The sequence below is a fragment of the Schistocerca piceifrons genome, chromosome 2, assembly GCF_021461385.2.
Source record: "Schistocerca piceifrons isolate TAMUIC-IGC-003096 chromosome 2, iqSchPice1.1, whole genome shotgun sequence".
Classification (NCBI taxonomy): Eukaryota; Metazoa; Arthropoda; class Insecta; order Orthoptera; family Acrididae; genus Schistocerca; species Schistocerca piceifrons.
The window spans coordinates 383,082,884-383,109,644 of NC_060139.1; the positions used below are offsets into that span (position 1 = coordinate 383,082,884).

A 26,761-nucleotide genomic window follows, 5' to 3' on the forward strand; every position below is an offset into this window, starting at 1 on the left:
CATAGTAAACCCACACACTCTTTTATGCTTTTCTAAACAGACAAACATGATTATACATTACTCTTTCTTTCCTTTTATTTTTCCTTCTCATATTTGGTACTTACTGTTTTAACTGCAGACTCATCTCCAGGTGGAAGCAAGTTTCATCTCAATCCATATAATGATGACAGAAGTTCTTTGGAATATACTTCAACTTTTACCAACAAGATTCTGAAATGTCTATGCTCAAATATTTACAGTTGGGAGGCGATCAATGCTAATCCCATCAAGCAATCAGTTTCTTCACGCAGAACCATTCAACATATTATATATTCATTCAAATGAGGTACCAAAAGTCTGAATAACCTCATGAATCTTAATTTGAGGTGAACTTTTACCATATTTGAACAATTTTTATGAACCATTTCATCAGAAGAAACCAGCACAAGTCAAATCCGCAATATTTATATGACCATGCACAATCTCTCTGATAAGTTCTTACATGCTGGTGCAGAATTTCCATGAATTTCTCTCAACTACATTACATAATAATTTTCCAACCTCTCCTCCCCCCCCTCCCCCCCCCACACACACACAAAGACACCTCCTCTCCCCCACCCCACACACACACAAAACAAATCATAAAACTGACACATCAGTGAGATAAATATTTAGAAAGTTGTTGAAAGCAAAAATATAAGACCTGGTATTTTATTTCGGGGTGTAACTCTTTACACTCAAGACTTAATGCTCTTGTTATATGAGTATAAACTCACAACATACTTACTGCATCAATTAGCACAACATGATCCGTATGAGGTAGATTTTGTATTTGATGTGTCACAAGTATTCTTGTTTTATTATGCAAAAATTTTACAATGCATTCCTCAAACAGATGTTTTCCCACATGGGTGTCCACTGCTGAGAGTGGATCATCAAGAAGATATATGTCTGCATCGCGATAAACAGCCCTGAAACACACAAGTAAACAGCTTATCTTATTATTAGGCAACAGTAGCATATTAAATGATTACAACCAGAACTTATCAGCCTCTATAATTAATTTATAAATATGTGTTCACACATGTATTTACAGTAGCAACTCTGTGCAGAAGATGCTAACTGAAAGCTGAGTCTAAACCTAAGTAACACCCAGGGTGTGGAGTTAGAATTACATTTTAGATAACTACTCGTTCATTTCTTGACTTACAAATCTACTGCTGAAGCTCAGCACTCTAAAGACTGTTAAGGGCAGTGCAATAATTTTTAATTTTTAATTTTCCACTAATTAGTGCAATTGTGCCTGCAGCTGTTTATCAGCACTTCTTTCAGAAAGATTTATTCTAAAAATGAACTAGTGAAAATGTCAGAACTCACATGGATTGAGCAGACACTGCTTTGGTAACACTGCTTCTGGGAATTACTCATGCATGTAACCTCTGTCCAGAAACATTAGAATGTAAAGCATGCCATGTGTATGTAACTATGTGAGGGGTGATGCATCAGTCACACTCGTGTGTGATTGCCTGCCCTGTTGAGAGAAAACTGAAATTCACTCTTATAGTTTGGGAAGAATGTTTCATGTAGAGCTTGTTGTATTGCCAACAGTGACTAAATCTTTACATTAGTGGAAGGAGCATTCTCAGTGATGTGCCGAATTTCATACTCAAATCCATAACTGAAGTTTCAGTGAAAACTGGAACCAGAATCCCCAATAATCTCTACATGATATTCTTTACCAAGATGATTTGTGAAGAGCCAAAATCACAGATCACTTCACTACATTTTCCTTAAAAATCCTATTTACTTAGTATTCACTGCCTAAGGAGTTCAGTACTAATTCTGATATTCCCGTTAGTTGACTACTCCCTAGCAGAAGAACCTTATTGGTCTTTCCACACATATTATGACTTTTTTCAAAAGAAAACATCGTCTGCTATAGGCTGTAAATTTTTTTCATTTGTTGTTGGCCAGTTTTGACTGTTTAGTCATTATCAAGCAACATATGGAATATCTCTAGCAACACGCCACAACAAGATATTTTGTATGTTGCTTGATAATTACTATACTTGTCTAAATTGGTCAATAGCAAATAAAAGAAAAAAATTCTGGATTGCAATGGGTAATGTTTTCTTTTGAAATGTACACTGAGACCATGAACCTGTGTATAAATAAGATCATCATATGATGACTGTCTTTCCAGATTGTTCCTGACAAGCTTTTGATGTATGCACACGAATGTCTAAAGCTTCAAGGACACTGCTGTGTTAGAGGCATCTAGACTAAACATGGCAGACTTGCACCATTTCTTAATTCTCTTGCTGATTTGGCAGGACTCCACAGTACAATCATTTACCCAATACCTAACCTTCATATCCTCACAGCTCTAAATTTTGATATTAAGTAATGGACAACACTGAGTATGGTTGAGTATAAACATCTCTGTTAAATTATGTTTGAGGCATTGTACAAAACCTGCTAGCTATACCAATTGAAGTAACATTAAGTGACACTAGTACTTTGACCTGATCTTTATGAATTAGCACCAGTAAACTTGGATAAAACAAAGGCATCCTACTAGGTAGAAACAACTACCAGCTGTAAAGTGTACGCAAATCTGTTAATGTTGATAACAGATCAAATGGAAAGCAATAATTTGTGGGTATTTTTGAACACCTCAGCCATTTTTGCATGTTGTGTTAGTGATGATTTTTATGATGGAAATGCCAGCATCTTGTTAACTTCCTGCTTTTTTATGTATTAATGACTTAATAAAAATATTTTGGAGCAGATTGAATTTAATATAGTCAGAATTTATTGCTCCAAAATATACTTGTATAGTAATTATGATACAGTGTTATGAATATTAATAGCACCCAAAAATATGGACAGCATTCCACATGCTGAAGAAGTACTAGACTTTCAACTTGTGAAAAATGTGTGTCACTTTCAGTGTCATGCTAGTGCTCAGTTCAAAGCACAAAGTATACAGCCCTTTAGTAGTACCAGCACTGAATGAAGTAGGAAGAACTTGTTGTTCCCAATCCTCTCTTTACCCTCTTGCAATCTGTATATTGGATGGAATCTGATTCATCTACTTATCACACTGCCTTGAATTAACAGACAATGGAAGTGTGACATACATAAAAGTAAGTTCTCATAATCAATCACAGACTGAAGGAAACAGTGGCCCAAGTAGCAACTGAAGGAAAACAATATCAACTATTCACTGCTTAAAATTATTCTGGTGCAAGCCATAAAATTTCATCACTGTTTACTCACTGAATTAATGCTGTAAGATATAAATAATTTTAAAAATAAATGACAAATGAAATTACTCAAGCTTTTAAGCCATTGATTAAAATGTTATCTAAAGTATAGTTGTCAAACTATTATCCTGTGAATAACACAAAAGAGATCAAAAGAGATCACTTTTATGTGATGGTGATTTCTACAACAAACAAGAGTGTCTAGATATACAGGGTGTTTAAAAGCCTTTGTGAAAAACATCTTGTTACAGGGAACAACTTTTGCTGCAGACAAAATGTTCACTGGCATTCCCTGGGAAGTGAGGTCCCATCTTACTGATTTTCTAGCCATGGGACAATATGATTTCACCAAACTAGCAGGTACTACTAACCAGTTGTGGTGCATCTGATAGATAAACTGATAGATTTTCAACAAAAAAAACCGGAAGTATGTGTGTCTCTTTGTGGAAAAAGACATTTTAGAAGCTTGACCTACCAACTTTCCTTTGGAGTATATGACTAGTTTATAGGCAATACACATTGAACATGAACACCACAGAATACTGACACCCTGATACCGCTCAGAGGCACAATCAATTATTATAGACACCTGATGTCTCCAGGAAGCATGGATGAATATTTTGTCTCTAATGATAGTTGTTCTCCATTATGTGATCTACCACCCCTAGATGTTTGTCACACTGACTTTGAAACACCCTCTATAATAATTAGATATTTTAATGTTTTGTGTTTGTGAACATTTGTTTGTTTATTAAAGTGATTAGCAAATTAAATATCAGGGAGTGACCATGGCTTACATTTTTATATACTAAAAAGGCTATATGTTCTCTAGAAAGAAGAAGATCTCAGCCTGAAGTTAGATCCTCCAAAAACTTATACCCACAAGTGAAGAGTCTGTCCATCCATGCTAAATACTTCAGCTCTTGCTGTCCATTTACCTGCCACAGAGAATTCGAGCCATGTCTTGTTCAGTTTGGTCCACAGTGGTGATTTGACATTTGACAGAAATAACTCCTTCCTTGTTGCAGGGATCCTACTGCTGTCTCTGCATTACACATCTCTGTCACCAAATGTCTCAATCTCACCATTTTTCCTCATCCTCTTCCAATTCGCTTCTCTCCATTGCTTCCTTGATACCACTTTGCCACAATTTTCATGGTCTTCTTCTCCTTCCAGGAGGTTACCATGAAAGTACTTTCTTGAATATTTTCATCCATTCTTTTGACATGCCCAGACCGTCCTTGCTGTCTTTATTCTATTTTATGTGTAATACACAATGAACACTGTATTAAAAAAATTAGTGTGTGGGAGGCATTGCATTTGTTATGCATAAGACAAGAGTAGGCTGTTAAGTATCAGAGAAAAAAAAGCAGGTTTCAATATGGCCAACCAACAGTCAGACATTGACTTCCTTGAGCTTTATTTTTGGACAGGAAAAAGTGTCTCAAATGGTACTTGGTGAAACTTGGCACTGCAAAATTTACATTGCATGGTTAACAGGAAAGACATTCTCTAATAAAAACACAATGATCAGGTACTAGTTTACACAGAATTTTGATTTGGATGTGCAAATATTTACTGAAAGTTTTAGAATGCTGACTTAGCACCAGATTACAGAAATACATACCAATGGCTGCTAAATACACTACTTTTCTATATGTGTTTTAGTACACTTTTGAAGTCAGAGCATCCTTTCTGAGTTAGCATTTTGCATTTTCAGTTAGTTGTTGTGGGTAGTAATCTTCCTCATATGTATTTGGGGAAGAATGTAGACATTTGTTAACGCACTCCTAGTCTGTTGCTATTTTCATATCATTGGAATCCTCTAACAAACATTTCAGTATAGTAATTATTCACAGCAGTTCAATGCTGGGATGGTTTGTGATGGACCAGGAATGTGATATCCACTCTCACTTACCTCCCAAAATATAAAAGTGGAGATGATGAATATTTACACTTGACAGTACAAAATTTGGCTGGCAGAAATCACATCTACACCTACATCTGTACTCTGCAAATCACCGTGAGGTGCATGGCAGAGGGTACATCGCATTGTACCAGTTATTAGGGTTTCTTCTGGTTCCATTCATGTATGGAGTGTCAGAAGAATATTGTGTGAATCCCTCTGTGCACACAGCTATTATTCTAATCTTATCCTCGCAATCCCTATGTGAGTGATACGTAGTGGGTTGTAGCATATTCCTAGAGTCATCATTTAAAGTCAGTTCTTGAAACATTGTTAACAGACTTTTTTGGGATACTTTATGCCTATCTTCAAGAGTCTTCCAGTTCAGTTCCTTCAGTACTCTTTGACACTCTCTCACAGGTTAATCAAACCTGTGGCTATTTGTGCTGCCCTTCTCTGTATATATTCAATATCTCCTGTTAGTACTATCTGGTACATGTCCCACACACTTTAGCAATATTCTAGGATAGGAGAATGAGTGATTTGTAAGCAGTCTCCTTTGTAGACTGATTGCACTTCCCCGGTGTTCTAGTAATAAACCAAAGTCTACCAACTGCTTTACTCATGACTGAACCTATGTTATCATTCCATTTCATATCCCTACAAAGTTTTACACCCAGGTATTTTTATGAGTTGGCTGATTCCAACAGTGAGTCATTAATATTGTAGTCATAGGATACTGCATTTTTCCATTTTATGAAGAGCAAAATTTTACATTTCTGAACATTTAGAGCAAGTTGCCAATCTATGCATATCAAGATCTGACTGAATATTTATGTAGGCCTAGCTTCTTTCAGATAGTACTTCATTATAGATAACTGCATCATCTGCAAAAAGGCTGATTTTACTATTAATATTGTCTACAAGGTCATTAATATACAATATGAACAGAAATGGGCCTAACACACTTCCCTTGGGCACACCCAAAGTTACTTCTACATCTGATGATGACTCTCCAACCAAGATAACATGCTGTGTCCTCCCTACCAAAAAGTCCTCTATCCAGTCACAAATTTCATATGATACCCCATATGATCATACTTTTGACAATAAACATAGGTGTAGTACTGAGTCAAAGGCTTTTTGGAAATGAAGAAATACTGCATCTACCTGGTTACCTTGATCCAAAGCTTTCAGTGTTTATTGTGAGAAAAGTGTGAGTTGGGTTTCACATGATTGATGTTTTAGAAATCCATGCTGGTTGGTTTTGAGGAGGTTGTTCCATTAAAGATACCTGATTATGTTTCAGCTCAGAGTATGATCTGAGATTCTACAACAAATTTATGTCATGGATAATGTCAGTAGTTATGTGGATCATTTCTACTACTCTTCTTGTAGATGGATGTGACCTGTGCTCTTTTCCAAGAACAGGATACAGTTGTTTGTTTGAGGGAACTACAATAGATTATAGCTAGAAGAGGGGCTAATTCAGCCACAAATTCAGTATAGAATCTGGCAGGGATTCCATAAGGGCCTGGAGCTTTGTTCAATTTTAACAACTTCGGCTGTTTCTCAACACAACTGGCAATAATACTTATTTCATTCATCTTTTCAGTGGTACAAGTATTAAATTGGAGCAGTTCTCTTGGGTTTTTCCTTTGTAAAGGAACATTTGAAAATGGAGTTAAGCATTTCAGCTATTAGTTGATACCCTCGATTTCCATTTCTGTCTCATTTGCTAGGGACTGGAAAGCAACTTTGGTGCCACAAACAGACTTTAAATATGCCCAGAATTTCTTTGGTTTTTGTGAAAAATCACTTGACAATTTTCTGCTATAGGAATTATTGAAGGCTCTCTTGACAGCCAAATGTATTTCATTCAGCATCTCTCTATCTATAGCCCTGCACTTTGTTTTAAACCTATTACACAGTAAGATTTAAGGTTTGATACAGCTTTGATGTGAATGAAATATAACCAGTCATATTTTTTATATATTTTTGTAACATACAGAAAAGGAAACATTACTCAAAAATTACAGAAAACTGATCTTGGAAGTATTGCAAATCTGTTCCTAGAATACACAAACTCTCTTCTTCAAATAGAATATCCTGGTTTTATCTGTAGATATAGTGCATGTTAATAAAATAGATATAATGTTGTAAACAGCTTTTGTAGTTGAATAAAAAAGGTATAGGATTCATATGTTTTATAAAGAAATCCACTACTGTACAGCTGCACTATTGACGACAAACAGCTGAAGATAGCGTCTGCTATAAAATATCTAGGCGTAACTATCCAGGGCGACCTTTAGTGGAATGACCATATAAAACAGATACTGGGAAAAGCAGACACCAGACTCAGATTCATCGGAAGAATCTTAAGGAAATGTAACTCATCCACGAAAGAAGTGGCTTATAAGACGCTAGTACGGCCGATTCTTGAGTACTGTTATTCTATCTGGGATCCCTATCAGGTAGGACTGATGTAGGAGATAGAGAAGATCAAACGAAGTGCGGCGCGTTTCGTCACGGTATCGTTTAGCTGGCGAGAGAGCTTTACGGAGATGCTAAACAAACTCCACTGGCAGACGTTACAAGAGAGGCGCTGTGCATAACGGAGAGATTTACTATTGAAATTTCGGGACATCACTTTACAGGAGGAGTCAGGCAACATATTAATGTCCCGCACGTACACCGCGTACTGACTACGAGGAGAAAATTCGAGAAATTAGAGCTAATATAGAGGCTTACCGACCATCATTCATCCCATGCAATATTCACGAGTGGAACAGGGTTGGAGGGATCAGATAGTGGTACCGAAAGGACCCCCCACCACACACTATTAGGTAGCTTGCGGAGTATGATGTAGATGTGGATGTAGATATGTGAAGCGTCTCCTGTTTTGAATCCCTCTGATTTTTTTTTGCACCACAAGCGACAAATTTTTCTCGTTTAACAATTTATTTTTTATGGACCCCACCATCGTATTATGTGAAACACATGTCGACATTTCAATGAAGTGCAGTTAATTTGCCACTAAATATGAGACTGAATTTTGTCTATGAATCAATGAAAGTCACTTCTGGTGGAGAATGACCTTCCTGGAGCAGGAAAACTAAATTTACTACCTCTGTTTGACATTATGGCTCTGAGCACTATGGGACTTAACTGCTGTGGTCATCAGTCCCCTAGAACTTAGAACTACTTAAACCTAACTAACCTAAGGACATCACACACATCCATGCCCGAGGCAGGATTCGAACCTGCGACCGTAGCGGTCGCGCGGTTTGACATTATGCATAAGAATCATTTGCACGGTTTCATTGATATTACACAATATCAGTCGTAGTGATTCTGGTCTGCATGCACAACATTTGTCCTATAACATCCAATTACAGTGCACGAGCGACGTCAAATAACTGCACCACATCGCTTTCAGTTGAGTCACATTATTCGTGCACCATGCCTCATCCTAGCAGTCTATTCGTGCTCACATCATTGCTCTTGTGGAGGAAGCTCTAGCGGTTCTAGGGGCTCAGTTCGGAACCGCGGGACTGCTACGGTCGCAGGTTCGAATCCTGCCTCGGGCATGGATGTGTGTGATGTCCTTAGGTTAGTTAGGTTTAAGTAGTTCTAAGTTCTAGGGGACTGATGACCACAGATGTTAAGTCCCATAGCGCTCAGAGCCATTTGAACCATTTTGTGGAGGAAGCGAAGTTGACAGTCTCGGAGGCTAGGGCACGGGGTGGCATTCCTGAGTCGATGGGATGACAATATATAATACGTTGCCGAGATACTGGAGAAACCAGAAGACGTGTGGAAATTGGACTTTAGCGTGTAACAGCACTTGCCCAGGATAATGAACTTGTCAACATGCCATGGCTAAATCCTTTTTAAACATTGTGCAGTTGAAACGTACTACCGCGTTTTCCAGGTCGGCGGATACAGTTCGCTGCCGGTTTTGAGAGGCCGGGCTAACTAGTAAAGATGCTGCCATTAGTGACATGCTCCATGATAATGGTCGACTCTACCGATGTCAGTCGTGACTTGCAACATGTGATGTTCCCAACGAATTGGTATAGTCCACAGTGGATCATGGCCCAGTACGAGTATACAGACAACACATCCGTTTCAGTCCCAGATACACCCATGGGTTATGTCGCAGTGGCCTTCTTTCGGTGGCAGTTTGAGGCTGGATGTGTTCCCGTGGACTTGGAATGCTTCACAAGATTGATAGTTGACTTGATGCTGTCCGTCTTATGATCAATATTATGGCCTCACCAGTGCGACAACAACATCCTGAGGGCGTAATCTGTTTCCAACAGGACCAATTTCCTATACACAAGTCAACGATCGTGCTAGCGTTGTTTGTAAAACAGATTGAGATATCCCTTTTCGTTTGGCCTCTTCCTGCACCAAACCTAAACCCTACTAAAAATGACAATTCGGACCATGCGAGAAAACTGACCAGACCCCGCGTCAATAGCACAAGATGATTTGTGGAACATTACACTAGCTGTGTGGAAGTAGATGGCAGAGTCTGAGACATTTGTTACTCACCTCATAGACGTCTTTTCTCGCAAGCTGCAGACATTGAAGTTAAAGGCCTGTGAAGAGATATTAGGTGGTAACGAAGTCACATGCTGTGCCTGTGAAGTGTTCTTTCTATTAATTTCGTGATTTCTAGTAACTAAACGAATTAACGTAGTAACGCAAAAAAACTGGACACATCAAACTTTGTCGCCAGGCAGTTGCCTAGTAGATCACCGACTATGCCACTTTTTTCCAACTTCTTTTTTTGACCGAACTAGTTGAACTACCGTACCGGCATACCTCTGAGCTACGAATGCATTATGGTACAGCTGTCGACATTTGTATATTTCTGTTATGAAATGAAGTGCCTTTACTAGGTCTGTAACGCTACGAATTAACGCTATAAATGGCGCGACGCAGTTTTCTTGCGTGTTTTGAAGGGTGCGTCCTTATGCTAAGTGTCGAAAAGGTGTTAATCCTTCTAGTACACTCACAATTACAAGTGTTCTTTGCTTTTCTGAGCAGATCTGTGCAACCAGTGATGAGACTGGTTTCCTATCCAACATGGCGGGTAATTTAATTATCACCCAGGCCATTTTTTGTGCTGTCAGATGTACATTGTCCACATTTCTGAAATGCCCTTCCTTCGCTCATGCAGCAAGAAATAAAAGTGGCCTGAGAAGTTATTCAGCATTTTGTGACAAAATATAGTGGTTTCTGCATCAGTATCAGTGGTGGTGATTACCAGCATTTTCTATTAAGAACACATCTCCTGCTACTTTAATTAAGGTAACTTATTTCGTGTCAGACTTATAAAGGTCTTCCAGCCCAGTTTTATTTGACCTCCATGTATTTCGATGCTTAGCCATGTAGAACTTGACAGTGTTGATCATTGAAGAATTTTCTGTTCTTTATAGACCGATCTCAGCAAGCTGAGAACAGAACAACAGGAGTATCAGATGGAATGAAGATTCGAGTCGATGTCCGTCAACATCCTTGTCATCAGAGCGGAGCACTAGTTCGCTTAAATAAGGCATGATAAGAGAATGAGCATGATGCTGCTGAAGAACTCCTGTTGTTCGACACTAATTATTAGCGAAACCAAACGCTGCTCAACAATGCAGACCGCCAGATATCAATCATTGTATTTGAGTACAAGATGTATGTTAATGAAAAAATATATAGACGCTCCAGTCAAATTAATGTTACCACAGCGTATGTTCGACGTCAACGCAAACTAACCACTCACAGTCGCCGTGTGGCAGGACTAGCAGTGGAGGCTACATGAAGCACATCAGGGGGACGCGGAGAACAGTGCAGTCGTTGTCGTATTGGCGAAATAGAGAGATTTATCGCATGTCCAAATGTGTATGATCAGTGGCTTTCGAGCGACGGGTGGAAGTGTTTCCGAAATGGCTAAGTCTCTAGACTCTAGACGTGCTGCTGTGCGTGACAAATCTGTGCTATCCAAAACCAGTGCCGAGGCGGCTGTAATGCACTACGAGCAATAGATGACAGGTGTGAATTATAGTTGTGGAGATGTGCACAGTCGATAAACATGTAACTGTTGAGCAACAGACCGACCAGATGAACCAAGGGGCTATTAACAGAGTCCCATCAACGACCGTTCAGCGAACGCTGCTACGTGTGGGCCTCCGCAGTAGGCGCCTAGTCCATGCATCCATGCTGACCTTTGTTCAGCGGTGAGAAGCCTAGAATTCGCAGGCCAGTACCGGGACTGGGCGTCCAGTAAGTGGCGACAGGTGGCTTTGGAGATGAGTCACGTTTCATGCTCCATCGGACTGAATGCAAACGCACTGCAACAATCGTCGGAAGGGTCCAGGCCGGAGGATAGAGCGTTATGGGCCGGGGAATGTTTTCGTGACATTGCTTGAGGGCTCTCGCCATTCTGAAAGGCACAGTTCAAAAATGGTTCAAATGGCTCTGAGCACTATGGGACTTAACAGCTGAGGTCATCAGTCCCCTAGAACTTAGAACTACTTAAACCTAACTAACCTAAGGACATCACACACATCCATGCCCGAGACAGGATTCGAACCTGCGACCGTAGCAGCAGCGCGGTTCCGGACTGCAGCGCCTAGAACCGCGTGGCCACCGCGGTCGGCGAAAGGCACAATTGATCAATACAAGTATGAATCTACCGTTGGGGGACCATGCCCACCTCTACATGCAGTTTGTTTTTCGTTGCCACTATGGCTTCTATCAGCAGGACAATGCAACATGTCACACAGTTCTCAGTGTATGTGCGTGGTTCGAAGGGCGCCAGGACGAGTTTATCGTGCTCCGCTGGCCACCAAACTCCCCGATTTTAAACCCGATCGAGAATCTGTGGGTCCATCTTGATCTGGTTGTTGGAGCCATGGATTCTCAGTCGTGAAATATAGCACAACTGGCCACGGCGCTGGATTCGGCATGGCTCCACATTTGTGTCGGTACCTTCCAGAATCTCACTGACTCTCTTCTTGCACGTCTCGCAGAGGTTCGCGCTGCAGAAGCTGTTTATTCAGGCATTTGACGGGTGGTCGCATTAATGTAACTGGAGAGAGTATAATTAATCTTTGAGAGACAAAGTAGACAGATAGGGGAAAGACGCATCTCTGGGAAAGTTGGCAATGTGCGGCGAGCAGAAAGGTGTGGAGAAGTAGTCTGACGGCGGTGCTTGAGCTGAGTGACGTGTGTGGCATTCTCAAGCGCGCCAGTGTTTTTATCATGAAACTGATGGAATGGACCAACATTTAAGCTCCTCAGATAAGCATTGGTTGGAAGGATGTCGCAACTATAAAATCTCATTCACGTCCCCAGCTGTATCTGTGTGTGCGGTCCGCGCTGCAGAAAATGGTTATTCGGGCTTTTGACAGATGGTCACACTAATGTGACTGGACAGTGTAATTCTGCAACAGTCACGAAGTTTTAAATCCGCTACGCATTTTCTTGGTTAGCCATCATCACCAGGTGGAAAGCATATTTTACATGGGTCATGTTAGTGGTAAACATTGGCGATATCGTGCAGCAGCATGTCTAGCGCCTGAGATGTTGTGACTTGCAAGTACGAGAATAGCAAGAAAAGTAAGTGTGCTGCGTTCTGCCGCTGAAATTCGCGTATGTTGTTCTCACTGTAGGACATATTACAGCGGAAATCGTCACACGTGGGCGTCAGAGGAGTCGGAAGGAAGGGGTGGGTGGATTAGGCGGTGCAGGGTGCGGCAGTTGCGCCCCTTCCTGGAATCTGGTGTACCGTACTGATTTCCTGTCCATTACAGCACTATCATGTGCCTTCCCTCTTCCTGTAATCTAATGTACCTTAATGATTTTCTATCCATTACAGATTTATCATGCACTTAGGAACTGGATGTTTTGTGTTAGCAGAAGAGCCAACACAGTGTTACGAGAGGAGGCCGAAATGCACGCGTTTTAGCTCACGCAGGCTGGCGTGAGGAGGGAAGAAATATACTGACGTGAGGTCTGGAACATGACAAGGAATGAGAATTCAGAAAGCGGACGTAATTAGTTTGATACTTAACTTTAATCCATTAATGACGATCGTCGCTCTTGACGGAACATTATCTGTTCAGAATGCATTCCGGAAGATAGTAATTATAGTAACTGAATATGGCGCCTTGCTAGGTCGTAGCAAGTGACGTAGCTGAAGGCTATGCTAAAGTGTCGTCTCTGCAAATGACAGCGTATGTAGACAGTGAACCATCGCTAGCAAAGCCGGCTGTACAACTGGGCGAGTGCTAGGGAGTCTCTCTAGACTAGACCTGCCGTGTGGCGGCGCTCGGTCTGCAATCACTGATAGTGGCGACACGCGGGTCCGATGTATACTAACGGACCGCGGCCGATTTAAAGGCTACCACCTAGCAAGTGTGGTGTCTGGCGGTGACACCACAGGATGCGTATGAGATTAAGGATATTTCAGCATAACGTGAACGACCCAAATGACGAGTACTGTGGCTTTAGCAGCCGCTGCGTAATTTATGTTTGTTTGGTTATCACACTGTTCACGGAAAATAACGCCGTTTCCTTCAGCGTGATTGCGTTCTTGCGCTGACGTAAACTCAAGGTAGATGCAAAACTTTGCAGAATTGTACTGAAACATAGCGCCATCCTTTTTTCTGTCTATCCCAATATGCGTTACTATTGGTACAGAATCGGCGCGGGGGACTTCTCATTCTCAGCTTCACACGGAAGATCGCTGACCTGTCCCCCGAAGAACGAGTCGTGTTATAGAGTGGTTTTGCTTGTTTCAGTCGCAGAAAAGACTCTGTGAAAATCTTTTATGAGGTAAAATATGTTTTCTAGAGCGATAATTACTTTTTATTTTGAAGCTATTAATCCATTAGTGTACACTACATTGTCTGTTTTGTATGAAAGCTTTAAATTTTTAAGGCACCCAAAAACTTCGCCGTGTAAAACTTACTGTAGTAATCACAATTTTCTAGTAGTTTTCGTCTTTTTCAGGGGCACAATCTGTTGTTTTTTCTTCTTTATGTCGCCATTCACAAAGGCCTGGGAGAGGCGGAAATATGTTCAGGGATGCCTGCTGACTTGGCTGTGCAAAGTATGCCATGTGCTCGTCAAACTTTTTTGAAAGCAAGCGAAAGGCAAAGGTTCCGAGTTCGAGTCTCGGTCCGGCACACAGTTTTAATCTACGAGGAAGTTTCAGCAAGCGAGGGGGCTGGAAACAATAATTTTGGCAAAAGAAGCTCCCTTTTATTACATAGTACGTCATGTGAGTATAACAGTAGTATATGCGTATTCTAAGAAGACTCTCAGCACGGTCACTGTTTGGAGTAGCTGCGTCGATTGAAATCGAATGCCGTTGATCGGTATTGGCGCCGGTCCAATAGCTACCAACTTTAGACAGCAGATAACGCTGTGGTTAATGGGTACAGCATGTCAGTACATAAGATGACTGCAAAATCAATTACGTATTACCATTCAGCGATCGTTAATCCAGCACATCACTTCTGCTCTCGTAGATGTAGATGCAATAAACAGCGCTGTCTGATAGTTCACGTTAGCAGCGGTCAGAAATCAATTAATATGGGTAGATATCTCTTGATTTCTACCGATTCAAATAGTCCCATCAGCCCCTTCATCGAGAGTCTTTTAGGCTGCGCACTGAAGCGAACAGAAGCGAACGAGCAACAGCGAAAGAGAGAGAGTTCTCTCTGTTGTGACAGCTAGGCGTACATGCGCAAACGGCATTCGATCGTGTGCGGCTATGAGTCACAGTTGTTCGCTCTGAGTTCCACTGGCTATCGGTTTTCCAGGGAAGCTTGTAGGAAGTTCACAAATTCTATGATTGTGTGCTAGCAGTACAGAAAATCAGCGAGGTATCGACACATGTGGAAGTAAGGTCACAGCTCAGTAGTTCATGTGGCGTGTGAGGTGGGTTAATGACGTCACAAAATTACCAAATTTCACCAAAATTCTGCCCAGCTCCACCGTGGACTTTTCACACAACTGGAAGCTCGTGACACACCGTCCTAGCCACATTTAACCCCCTGTTTGATGCCTCTGTGATGGAAGACAGAAACGCGACGCCCAGTGTTGAAATAAAGCGGTTTTCTTATGGATGGCCGAGGATAACATTTCAGTCACGCCACCGCACAGGAGTGACAAGAAAAGGCCTCAAGGGATGGTATGAAGGGCCCCAACGAAACCAACCCTTACCTTGAAACATCGATTCCCGCACATTTCGCGATCGAAACGAGAGCTGGCATTGTGATGAGCAACAGGACGACAGCTTTTCACGCTCTGACACCCCGGAATGTTTCAACCTTTCTCTGAGTACATTGTGTGACTGCATACCCGTTGGACGTGACCATACCCCTTCGGAGTGTAGAACGACTGCAGTTCACGCTCTCGTGTTCAGGCTGGTACCAATAAAGATCATTCAATACCATTCGACGAAATCTGAACGTGATACAAAGTAGCAATGGCTGCTTATTCATTTTCAGCCGTCCTGTTTTCTGCCTTCCTGTGGTGTGATGACGGGATGAGGGAGGGGGGCGGGTAGTGTGCGACATTGACGCAAGCGTGAATAAATCAGGAAAGGACCCCTCTAACCTCTCCCCCCCACCCCCCCAAATCAACATTTACTGAGAGTTTTTAAAATGTGAGACTTCCTGGCAGATTAACACTGTGTGCCGGACCGAGACTCGAACTCGGGACCTTTGCCTTTCGCGGGCAAGTGCTCTACCAACTTTTTTTTTTGATCGTTGTGTTTGGTCGTTCTGACCGAACACGCTGAGCTACCGTGCCGGCGTCCAACTGAGCTACCCAAGCACGATTCACGACCCATCCTCACAGCTCTTAATTCCGCCAGTACCTCGTCTCCTACCTTCCAAACTTCACAGAAGCTCTTCTGCGAACCTTGCAGAACTAGCACTGCTGGAAGAAAGGTTATTGCGGAGACATGGCTCAGCCACAGCCTGGGGGACGTTTCCAGAACGTGTTTTTGCAGAGAAAAGCTGCGAAGCAGTCCTAGGCGCCTTCAGGTAAGAAACCACTTGATACGTCGTCGATGCCAGATTGCTGCCTGCAGGCAGCTAGGGCTACTTCGCAGATTCTCTCTGTAAAATCACATTTTTGAAAATTCTCAATAAAGTGGATGTGTACGGTATTGCAGAATTGGGGGTGGGGGGTTTTAGAGGAACTTTTTGTTGTTTTATCCACGCATGTGTCAGTGTCGTACCCTTCCCCCCTAGCCGGCGATGAGGCCAAAAGAGGGCACAAAACAGGAAGTTTGAAAATGCACAAACACCCTTTGCTGCTCTGGATAATGTTTAAATTCCCTCGAATGGTTTTGATTGGTGCCTATTGTTACCAGCCTGCACACGAGAGCAGAAATTCGGTAGCGCTGCACTCCAACGGGGTGGAGTCACGTTCAGTGAGAATGAAGTCCCACGGTGTCCTCATAGAAGGACTGAAACATTCGTGGTTGTCAGCAGTGTCAAAGGTTATCGAGAACGTCGCCCTGTCTCTCATCGCAATTTCAACTGTCGTTTTCGACCGCGAAATGTGTGGGAATCCACGGTGCAAGGAAAGGGTGGTTTCATTGGCGCCCTTTATGCCGTCCCCTGAGGCCTTTTCATGTCATTTCTGAGTGGCGTTATCTGAAATGTTTTCCTCGCCCATCTGTAAGAAAACCGCGTTATTTCAATGCTGGGCGTCGCGGTTCTGTCTGTTATCGCAGAGGCGTCAAAACAAGTGGTGAAATGTAAGATGGGATGGACGACCTTCCCCTTGGGTGAAAGGTCCACAGTGGTACTAGGCAGAATTTTGGTGAAATTTGCTAACAATATGACATCATTAACCCCTATTACACGTCACATGAATTTCTGAGCTGTGACATTTTTTTGGCATGTGTCGACACTTTGCTATCTGAAGCGTTGTCGACTCCGAAGGTGAGGTCCTAGGCCACCACACTTTTGCACCTTTATAGAGAAAGGTTGTAGGTAACTTTGAGCGAAATTTCAAAGAATGCGTCTCAGTAGGAAGCAATTACGGGGATTCGAAAAAGTGGTCCTTTAATTGTGTTGCGCAGGAGAGATACCATACGTGCTTCTGGGATCCAAGAGATTGACGACAGAAATACCGAAAGAAAATGAATATGACTAGCAGAAAATTGCCAAAGTACTCAAAGGTCCTACGGTGAACGTGAGAAAGACGACAAGATTGTTCATTTTTAGATGCTTGCATCAGGCGGGAACACATTGAATAAGCACAAGCTTCGTTATTCTTTTCATTAAAAAGGAAAACCATGCTAATATGTATTATGTTGATTAAAACTGAAAATATGCAAAAGATCTGATCGTTCTAATCACTGAAGTTCATGCTATCTGTAATTACATGGATCATGGATCAAAGTTTTTGTTAATAAATAAAAATGTTTTACCTGGGATCGCGCTGTCTGCCCTCTAACAAAGTGTGTAGGAGATTTTATGAAGTAGCCTATGTGACACAACGTATGTGTAAAGGGGAGTCAGATGAAAACGAGGCAGATGGGAAAAAAAGTAAATAAACTCTTTATTATTTCAAAAGTAATCGTTATAACTGTTAACACATTTATCCCTCGGTGAGACAAGATACGCAGTGTCTTTATGGAAAATATTTGCGGTTTCCTGAGGTAAACGATTGTCCCAAAGCGTTCGTCCAAGGCAAATCAACGGCCATGAGTGTCTTTTTTCAGGGCTGCAAAAATGTGCGAATCTCACGGGGAAAGGTTGGGACTGTGCGAAGGATGTGTAAGTAAATACGAGTGAAGCTTCTACAGCGTGATCGAAACAAAGTCGGCAAATGTGGGCAAGCATTATCCTGCCAGAAAATGGTGGCGCGCTTGAATTAACGCACAGAGGTACGTGGACACTTTTTAAAAACTGAAGCGCGCCGTCAATCCCAAATGGCCAGGTATGTTGGTGGACGGCAACATTCTATTGCAGGACGGTGGGTGGCTCACCAACTTAGTTACGTGAAAGTCACAACTACAGAGTTTTGCCTCCCAGTGGGTAAATTTCTGCCGACTGGAGACCTCTACGATATGTTCTACAGTGTCAGGTTTGCACCTGGTGGTCAAAATATGAACTAATTTTTTCCAACGTAAATAGGTTCCGCATCAACACATTGGCATACCTACCGAGTTTTGTTGCCATACGATAATTACAGTCCACACATGACCCCCATGAGTAGTTGCACTGTAGTTATAACCACCCACTATAAATATTTAGGGGTAACATTAAGAAGCGATATGAAATGGGACGTTCACGTAAAATGTATTATTAGGGAAAGTGACTGGAAGACAGATTTCTTGGAAGGTTTCTGGTGAAATACAATGCGTCTGTAAAAGAAAACGTGTGCTAGATGTTAGTTCGACTAATGGTAGTGTACTACCCTCATCAAAACGGTATGAGAACAGGTCCCGAATGAATTCAGAGACGCTCTGCTACGGTCGTAACAGGTCGCTGTGGCCCGTGAGAAACAGTAACAGAAATATTCGGCCAACTTAAATCGGAATCTCTGCAAGAAGGCGTCATATTCACGAAACCTCGTTGGGTAAATTTAGAGAAACTGTATTCGGAAAAGGCTGTGTGACCATTGTGCTGCCACCATCCTTTATCTCGCGCAGAGATCTTGAGAGTAAGGTAACCCGCCAGGGTAGCCGAGAGCGCTAACGCGCTGCTTCCTGGACTCGGGTAGGCGCGCTGGCCCCGGATCGAATCCGCCCGGCGGATTAACGACGAGGGCCTATGTGACGGCCAGCCTGGATGTGGTTTTTAGGCGGTTTTCCACATCCCGCTAGGTGAATACGGGGCTGGTCCCCATGTTCCGCCTCAGTTACACGGCTCGCAGACATCTGAACACATTCGCACTTCTCCATGAATTAAACTCGACGCAGACAGTTGGGGTACACTAATTCCGTCCCGGAGGGTACGGGGTGGCGGCAGGAAGGGTATCCGGCCACCCCTTAACCATTAACATGCAAAATCCGATTAACGATGGCTGACCCTGCGTAAGTGTGGGACAAGGCTCAAGCCATAGGTACATAGGTAGATAGATAGATCTTGAGAATAAGGTAAGAGAGAATAGGTCACGTACGCAGGCATATAGTCATTTTCTCTTGCTTAACACGGGAATGGAAAACGAATGAAAATCGGAAGTATTGGTACGATTTACCGTCTGCAGCGCACTGTATAGAGGACTGCAGAATACGAGTATGTGTGTAGATGTAGAGTGAAGAGCAAACCCCGCCTATTGTTACAAACGAGGTGGTGTAATAGTTGTGGCCACTTAATGTTTGCAGGTGGGAACCTATAGTGTTGTATACAGCAGAGTTACCTAGCGAGGTTGACGCGCGCCTTCTGCCCCCCGGATAGCGAGGTTCCGCGCTCGCCCACGACGGTGAGGTCTCCCTGGGGCAACAGGTCCAGGTCTCGCTGCAGCGCGCACACCCGGATGACCTCTCGGTAGCGCCGCCTGTCGAAAGGCAGCCCGAAGAGGATGTTCTGGCGCACTGTGGCCGCGAACACCCACGGGTCCTGACACGCGTACGACAGCCTGCCGAGCGCCTTGCACGTCCCCTCGCTCACCGTCAGCTCTCCCAGGATTGCTTGCAGCAGGGAGCTCTGGAACAGTGACACGTACAGGTTAACAAATATTGCCAATATTGCCAAACACCAACTATTAACAAATACTTAATTCCGTTTAGCGAAATTGTCACACAGAAGATCTACAGTTTCTCCTTTCAATCGACGCTCGAACTCCAAAATTATACATATTGGGATAAGCTACTGCGGCGTAGAAAAGTAAGTAAAATCGCTCAAAAGAGGAGTGGCGGATTGAAGTGATGCGATACCTACACAATTCTCCACAGCGAATGTGAAAGCAATTGCTCCTGTTCCAGCAGCAGTCTGTCCTACATCTCTACGGGAAGGGAGCGTTCCAAGTCATTGCAATAATGCGCAGGTTGAGATTTTCACTCTGCAGCGGAGTGTGCGCTGATATGAAACTTCCTGGCAGATTAAAACAGTGGGCCGGACCGAGACTCGAACTCGGGACCTTTGCCTTTCGTGAGCAAGTGCTCAGCCAACTTAGCTACCCAAGCACGACTCACGCCTCGTCCTCGCAGCTTAGGAAGGTAGGAGACGAGGTACTGGCGAATGTAAAGCTGTGAGGACGGGGCGTGAGTCGTGCTTGGGTAGCTCAGTTGGCAGAGCACTTGCCCGCGAAAGGTAAAGGTCCTGAGTCCGAGTCTCGTTCGGGCACACAGTTTTAATCTGCCAGGAAGTTTCAATGCGCAGGTTATTCACATTTTCAAGAACGATCATTGAAGAGATACGCACAACTATAGCTCTGTATCGCTGACGTCGGTCTGTTGTAGGATTTCGGAACACGTTTTACGCCCGCATATTATGACCATTAATGCGGTGTCGTCGAGTATTGAGAACGGCGCGAGAAGTATCGACCGCCGCAGAGATACTGCACAACATAGCGGTATCACGATGCACCAGTGAGATACTAGGAAAAAGCCATGTCTTCCGCAGTTACCGAGGTGCCACCGCCGAGCCTTTGCTCTGAAATAACGTCACGAGAAGCCAGGAGGACAGTTCTCTTCGAGGTCGGATCCTGCCCACTTCCAGGAAGTTCCTGTCGGAGTAACGTCGTTGTACGGTTTACTTGCCGTGAAACACCGATGTCAACCGTCAGGGGGTGAAAAGACTTCCGCCTCCGTTGAACTGTGCCTACGTGGCAATGCTATTACAACTGTGTCAACAAGTCTCAACGAGCTTGCGTTTTCTGGTAGCTGTAGTGAAGCCACAATACGGACACTCTGATCTTGTATCAGTTCGCCACTCAGTTATCGTGGCTCGTGTGGTGTGTTCTGAACCGCAAGTCCAAGTGTGCAGTTTCATAGCTACAGCCGGGCCTGGAGAGCAAAGATAATTTTTGTTGTAATTAATAAAGTATTACGTATTCAGAGTGTTCTAATTAACTGTATTGCCATCTCAGTGTCCAAGAAGTCGGACACAACAATCAATATTCACAACATATAGATGTAGACGAAGTCATCCCAAACAATACTGCTCATCACATGTTTCATACGACGCAAAGTGTCAACGGAAAGCGTCAGTTTGTTTCCTGTTAGAAACAGAATGATTTTTGAAGCTTAATTTTACGTGCCTATTCGGTAGAGTGGTCCCAGATTAGTGTAGTGCGATATTCGTTTTATCGATATGTATTAGTGGGGCCATTAATACATGAAGAATAACCAGTACTCCAGCAGCCACTTGCGTGTCGCCCTGGCCCGCGCAGAGTGCAGTCGCCAACAGCAGCGTTACTCGGTCAGGTTGATTTCTGGTAGTTGTTGGAAATACAGTAATTTCATGCAAATTTGAGCTGAAGAAGTATTTGAATATTTAATCTCTCATGGCAGCTGAGGATTATGGTTTCTGATGCACGAATTGGAGGCTAAATTTTAAGATACTCAGTTGAATAGTGTAGAAACGACTGAACGCTAGTATCGAACACTGCAACTCCAAAGACAGGGGAGCGGTAGAAAGCATTGGTTTCAAGAATCTTCACTTGGTTTTCCCAAATCTGATTACCAAGAACCTCCAAAAGAAAACTCAAAAAGCAAAATTTTCTTTATTGGCAAAGCTTCCACGGCCAACATCAAATTGAATTAACTCCTGTTGGGGATTAGGTCACGTTATTTTGCATCTAAAACCACTAATGAAACCGACGTTTCGACGTCCTTGCCGTGGTCCTTCAGGGTGGCTAAACTACTGGTTCCTGAGGATGATTTTTTTTTATATATTGACGTATTTCGTTTGTCACATGGCAACTTCTAGTTTCTGGAAATGTCACGTGAAAACCGAAATACGACGGTGTATAGAGTAGACCATCCTCAGAAACCAGCAGCTTAGTCCCCCTCCACCCCAAAGAGGACAGCTGAAAGGATTGTCGAAACGTCGGTTTTAATAGTTGCTTCAGTTTCAGAATGACGCGGCCTAATGGTCGAAAGGAATTTACTCAAATTAAAATGGTATTTTCACTAGACTAGAGTTCGAAGTGCTCCGTTCCGTATCTTTGCTCGTCAGCCTAGATGAAACTGCAAGTAACGGTAGAGACAAGTGGCGGGCAGATGTGTGCGCTGACTGGCGACACACAGAGGCGCTTCCTCCCGAGATGACGTTCTGCACCGTACCTTGCCGGCGCCGACGGGCCCGGCGACGCCCACCAGCTGTCCGCGGTGCACGCGCAGGTCCACGGCGTCCAGCGTGTTGTCGCTGAGGCTCTCCACCCACTTGGCCGTCACCCCCTCCAGCTGGACCGCAACGTCGTCTACCTTCTCCTCTTTGCCTTCCTTGTGCTCCACTCCGTTCAACAACACGCGGGACTTTGTTTCCGTTTCAGCGATCTCTTCATTCGCCAGGAATTCCTGTGTGAGAACAACATATAATGTATAATCGTTATTACGTAAAATGTCAAAATAGTCTACATGCTGTAGGCTGGGTAGTTAACCGACGTTTTAGAGCCACTAATTATTAGAGGGACTACTGTTTCACGAGGAACCCGAAACATTTAGAAAATATGGTACGTCCAGGAACGAACAATTAAAATACATGCATTCATGTCACTTTGACGGAATCAGTTTTTTTTACTATTTTCTCTCTCTGCGTAGCATCCAATATGCAAGTTAGTTGAAGCTATGTGAAGTTCAAAACTACGTGAAATTTTTAGTCTGTAACGTTGTCAGATATTTTCTCACTACCATATGGACCCTAGACCGTGGCAATGATTGCTGTAGGAACGGTGTTTTCGACGAATGGTAGACAAACGGGCATCTGTGCCCACGGAAAATATCGCAGTCAGGCACATAGGGAGAAATGGAATTCCGTACATCCGTAAATTGGCCTCTTAACGTCCCAAATCAGTGCTCACAATTGTCATAGCTTGCAAAATGATCGTTTAAATCGGTTCCTTTGAAACGGGACGGCCGATTTCCTTCCCCACTCTTCCCTAATCCGATAGAACCGATGACTTCGCTGTTTGGTCCCCTCACCAGAATCAACCAACTAACCATCCTTTTTTGTAAATAAAAGAAAAATTATTATCGTTTGTATCGTGATCTCGAAGTCTTTTAACGTTTTGACATGGCACTTGTAAAGCAGCGGATCCAATGTGCACAGAAGCGTTCGTAGCTGTATTTTGCATGGACCACGGTGTCCCGAGTTCGATTCCCGGCCGGACCGGGGATTATCTCTGCTCGAGGACTGGGTTTCTGTGTTGTCCGCATCATTTCATCATCATTCGTGAAAATGGCGAGACTGGACTTTTTTTGATTGGGAATTTGTACGGGTGCGGATAACCGCGCAGTTGAGCGCTCCACAAATCTAATATCTATACCTTGCGCACTTGATATAGTGTTGCTGCCCGCAGCTTCCGAAGTAGAACTTGCCGCGCAGCGATCCGAAACGCAGAGGTCGACCGTCCCGCGGCAAAGAGATTCCAGAGTGCTCTGCTCGTGCAGGCGAGACAGTAGTTATGCTGCCCGTGCGCGGCAAAAATAACCAGCGAGACGTGTCTTGCCTGATACAGCTCTACAGCGCAAAAGAAGTGTTGCGGAACCGAAAGAACGGAGACTAGCACAACAAAAATACACGTGAGCAGGCCTGGTGGGACATCAGCAAAATGATGATAATTCAAGAACTGAAAAAGAAATTGACGATTTTATTTATTTATTTTATTTATCTACTTATTTATTTAATCTGATCTGATTTACGGCCATTCAGTCCCTCTCATCATGGAGAGCTGCATCAAACTAGTCTCAGGACTGAAGACCACAACAACAACAACAGTCCCTCTCATACATCGGCCAAGGGTTTCAGACATACAGTGCATATTACACCACAGTGACCTAGGAAAATAATAATTTTATCGTGACAACTAGTATTAAAACTGAGCGCCCGCAGTAGCTGTGTGAGTAAAGTAGACTACGAATCAACAAAGCTAATACTGGAATTACTTGTACTACTGCAGCCGCTAATAGTGGTAATAGTAATACTACTACTACTACTAATAATAATAACAATAATAAGCTAATAATAATAGCAATAATGCAGAATTATGAAATTAATAACATTAATTATAATGACCATAAAATAAGAATTTAGAGCTCAATAAAATCGATGTTTTCTGATAAGGAAAGTTCTAGGAAAAGGAAATTTAAGGAGACGTCATCGGCTAAGGATACTGGGAAATGAGGAAGATTAGGTTGGAAAGATACGTATATAAGGGGTGCGTGCAGCGACAATGGCAATCTTTTTGTTACTTTACTGGATATGTAATTAACTGTCTTCTGAAGCTGGAGATGTTATTTAGTAATATAATGCAGGAGGTTGTTCCGGAGTCGGTTTCCTACTACTGAGATGTACTTCGAGAACGTGACTGAACGATGGAGCGGGACAGAAAGGATGTTGCTCTGATGGGGACGGATGTTTCTACGATGTAGTTCAGACAAGACCATTAAGGTCGAGGAGAGAATGATGGACAGTGTTCATTGATAAAACAGTAGAAAAGACAGAGGTAAGGAAATGTCTGTGCTTGTCTGCACGCAGCCAGGATAGCTGTGCATTCGATGGTGAAATGTGATCAAAGAATAGAATATCACAGATATAACGAACACAGCATTGACAAGCAGTTTCTGGGGCCGTGAGCTTTACTGAGAAAGGCCTTGCAGGATTATATCGCTACAGTCAATAACTGGAAGCGTAAATCTGTGTACAAGTTTCTTTTTCAGGCCAAGAGGGAAGATCTTTTTATACATTTGTAGGACATGGAGACTTGCTGATGCCTTCTTTCACGTTACAGTTACGTACTCAGTCCAATTTAGATTTTCATCTACTATGACTCCTTGACTCTTTGCTGAAGGAGAGAAGTTGATATTTGTCCCATTTAGATGGTTCAAATGGCTCTGAGCACTATGGGACTGAGGTCATCAGTCCCCTAGAACTTAGAACTACTTAAACCTAACTAACCTAAGGACATCACACACATCCATGCCCGAGGTAGGATTCAAACCTGCGACCGTAGCAGTTTCGCGGTTCCAGACTGTAGCGCCTAGAACCGCACGGCCACTCCGGCTGACTGTCCCACTTAGAGTTAAAAATTGTAGGGATTCCCAATATTTCGGGTTTGTGAGCCTAGAATGACCAGCCAGTACCCCTTGGGTTTTGGACGGATTCAATTTAACCCTAGGAAAGAGACAGGAAGTTCTTCCCGTTGGTAATGACCTCTCGAAACTGCGTCTCTACTTTTCTTATTTTTGGCGCGATTATCACATTCAACTGTTCGAAATCATGTAACGACAATCTAGTGAAACTGTGTTTGTTGCTTTGTGTTTGAAATTGCTGATAACAGGTACGCAGAACGTTTTAGCACACATCAAAGTGGGCGCCATTTGAAGTGCGGGTTGTGTTTGGGCGAAACTATAGCTTTCTCCACACTTTTTCGAAAACTTAGCTGGAGTGGTTAATCATATCCCCTTCGTAATTCAGCAGTCAGAGAGGTGACGCAGTCACGTTGAGCATCTCGAAACACGATTTCGCTGGCCATTGGGCAGTCAGAGAGGTGACGCAGTCACGTTGAGCATCTCGAAACACGATTTCGCTGGCCATTGGGGCTCAGTTCGAAGCAGGACTCATCAATGAAGACAGTTCTACTCCAGCCAGTGGGGTTCTGGAGACGCCCCGGACAGCAGTGGGATACCATACCGACTGTCGCACGCACTACAGCCCGACAACAAAAAGTGACGCTCTGGGGAGCGATTTCTTTTAATAGTAAGATCCCTTTAGTTGTTACCCGCGACTCAGCGTTAAGTCGACGATATTATAAGGCTCGTTTTGCTGCCCATCATGGCAAGCCACACTGGCTTTCATTTCAGCAAAGGTAATGCCCGCTGGCACACGGTTAGAATTTCTACTGCTTGTCTCACTGCTTGCCTAATCCTAGCTTGGTCAACAAGGTCACCGCATGTCTCCACAATTGAGAGCGTTTTGGAGCATTACGGGCTGGGCTGTCCAAGCAGTTCGGGATTTTGACGATCTAACGCCCCAGTTGAACAGAATTTGCCACGATTTGCCTCAGAAGGACATCCAACAACTCTATCAATCAATTCCAAGCCGAATAATTGCTTGTACAAGGGCCACATATGGACCAGCGCGTTATTGACTTGCACAATTTGAGAAGCTCTTTGTCTTGAGTAAATCATTCTATCTTCTGAAATTGTAATCATTTGCTTGTCTGTACATCTACGTCACATCCAACAATTTCCGCCCCATTCGGATAATTTCATCGTGATGCGTCGTTTTTTGTTCCCTTAGAGTGTAATTATAAAATTAATGGATTACAACTTCCACCGTTTTTCACTTGTTTACACGTGCTTCCGCGATGAGAGTAATAAGGAACTATGGATCTTCAGTGATCGCACCTCAGTTGTTCCCATTTGTTGTTTTACTGTTTCCTGTTGATTCTTGAGCAAATAATG

The 26,761-nt window shown here is 43.1% G+C and overlaps 1 protein-coding gene across 1 annotated transcript in view; it reads right to left on the reverse strand.

Annotated features, from left to right (window-relative positions):
* Window positions 1–26,761, reverse strand: part of LOC124776230 (ATP-binding cassette sub-family C member 4-like) — a 170,146-nt gene that overhangs the window by 75,749 nt on the left and 67,636 nt on the right. The window contains exons 9-11 of the mRNA XM_047251089.1: window positions 22,421–22,654; window positions 19,552–19,838; window positions 767–950 (exon numbers count right to left, since the gene is read on the reverse strand). Of these exons, the coding sequence (XP_047107045.1) occupies window positions 767–950; window positions 19,552–19,838; window positions 22,421–22,654 (705 nt within the window). The remainder of the gene's footprint in view (window positions 1–766; window positions 951–19,551; window positions 19,839–22,420; window positions 22,655–26,761) is intronic.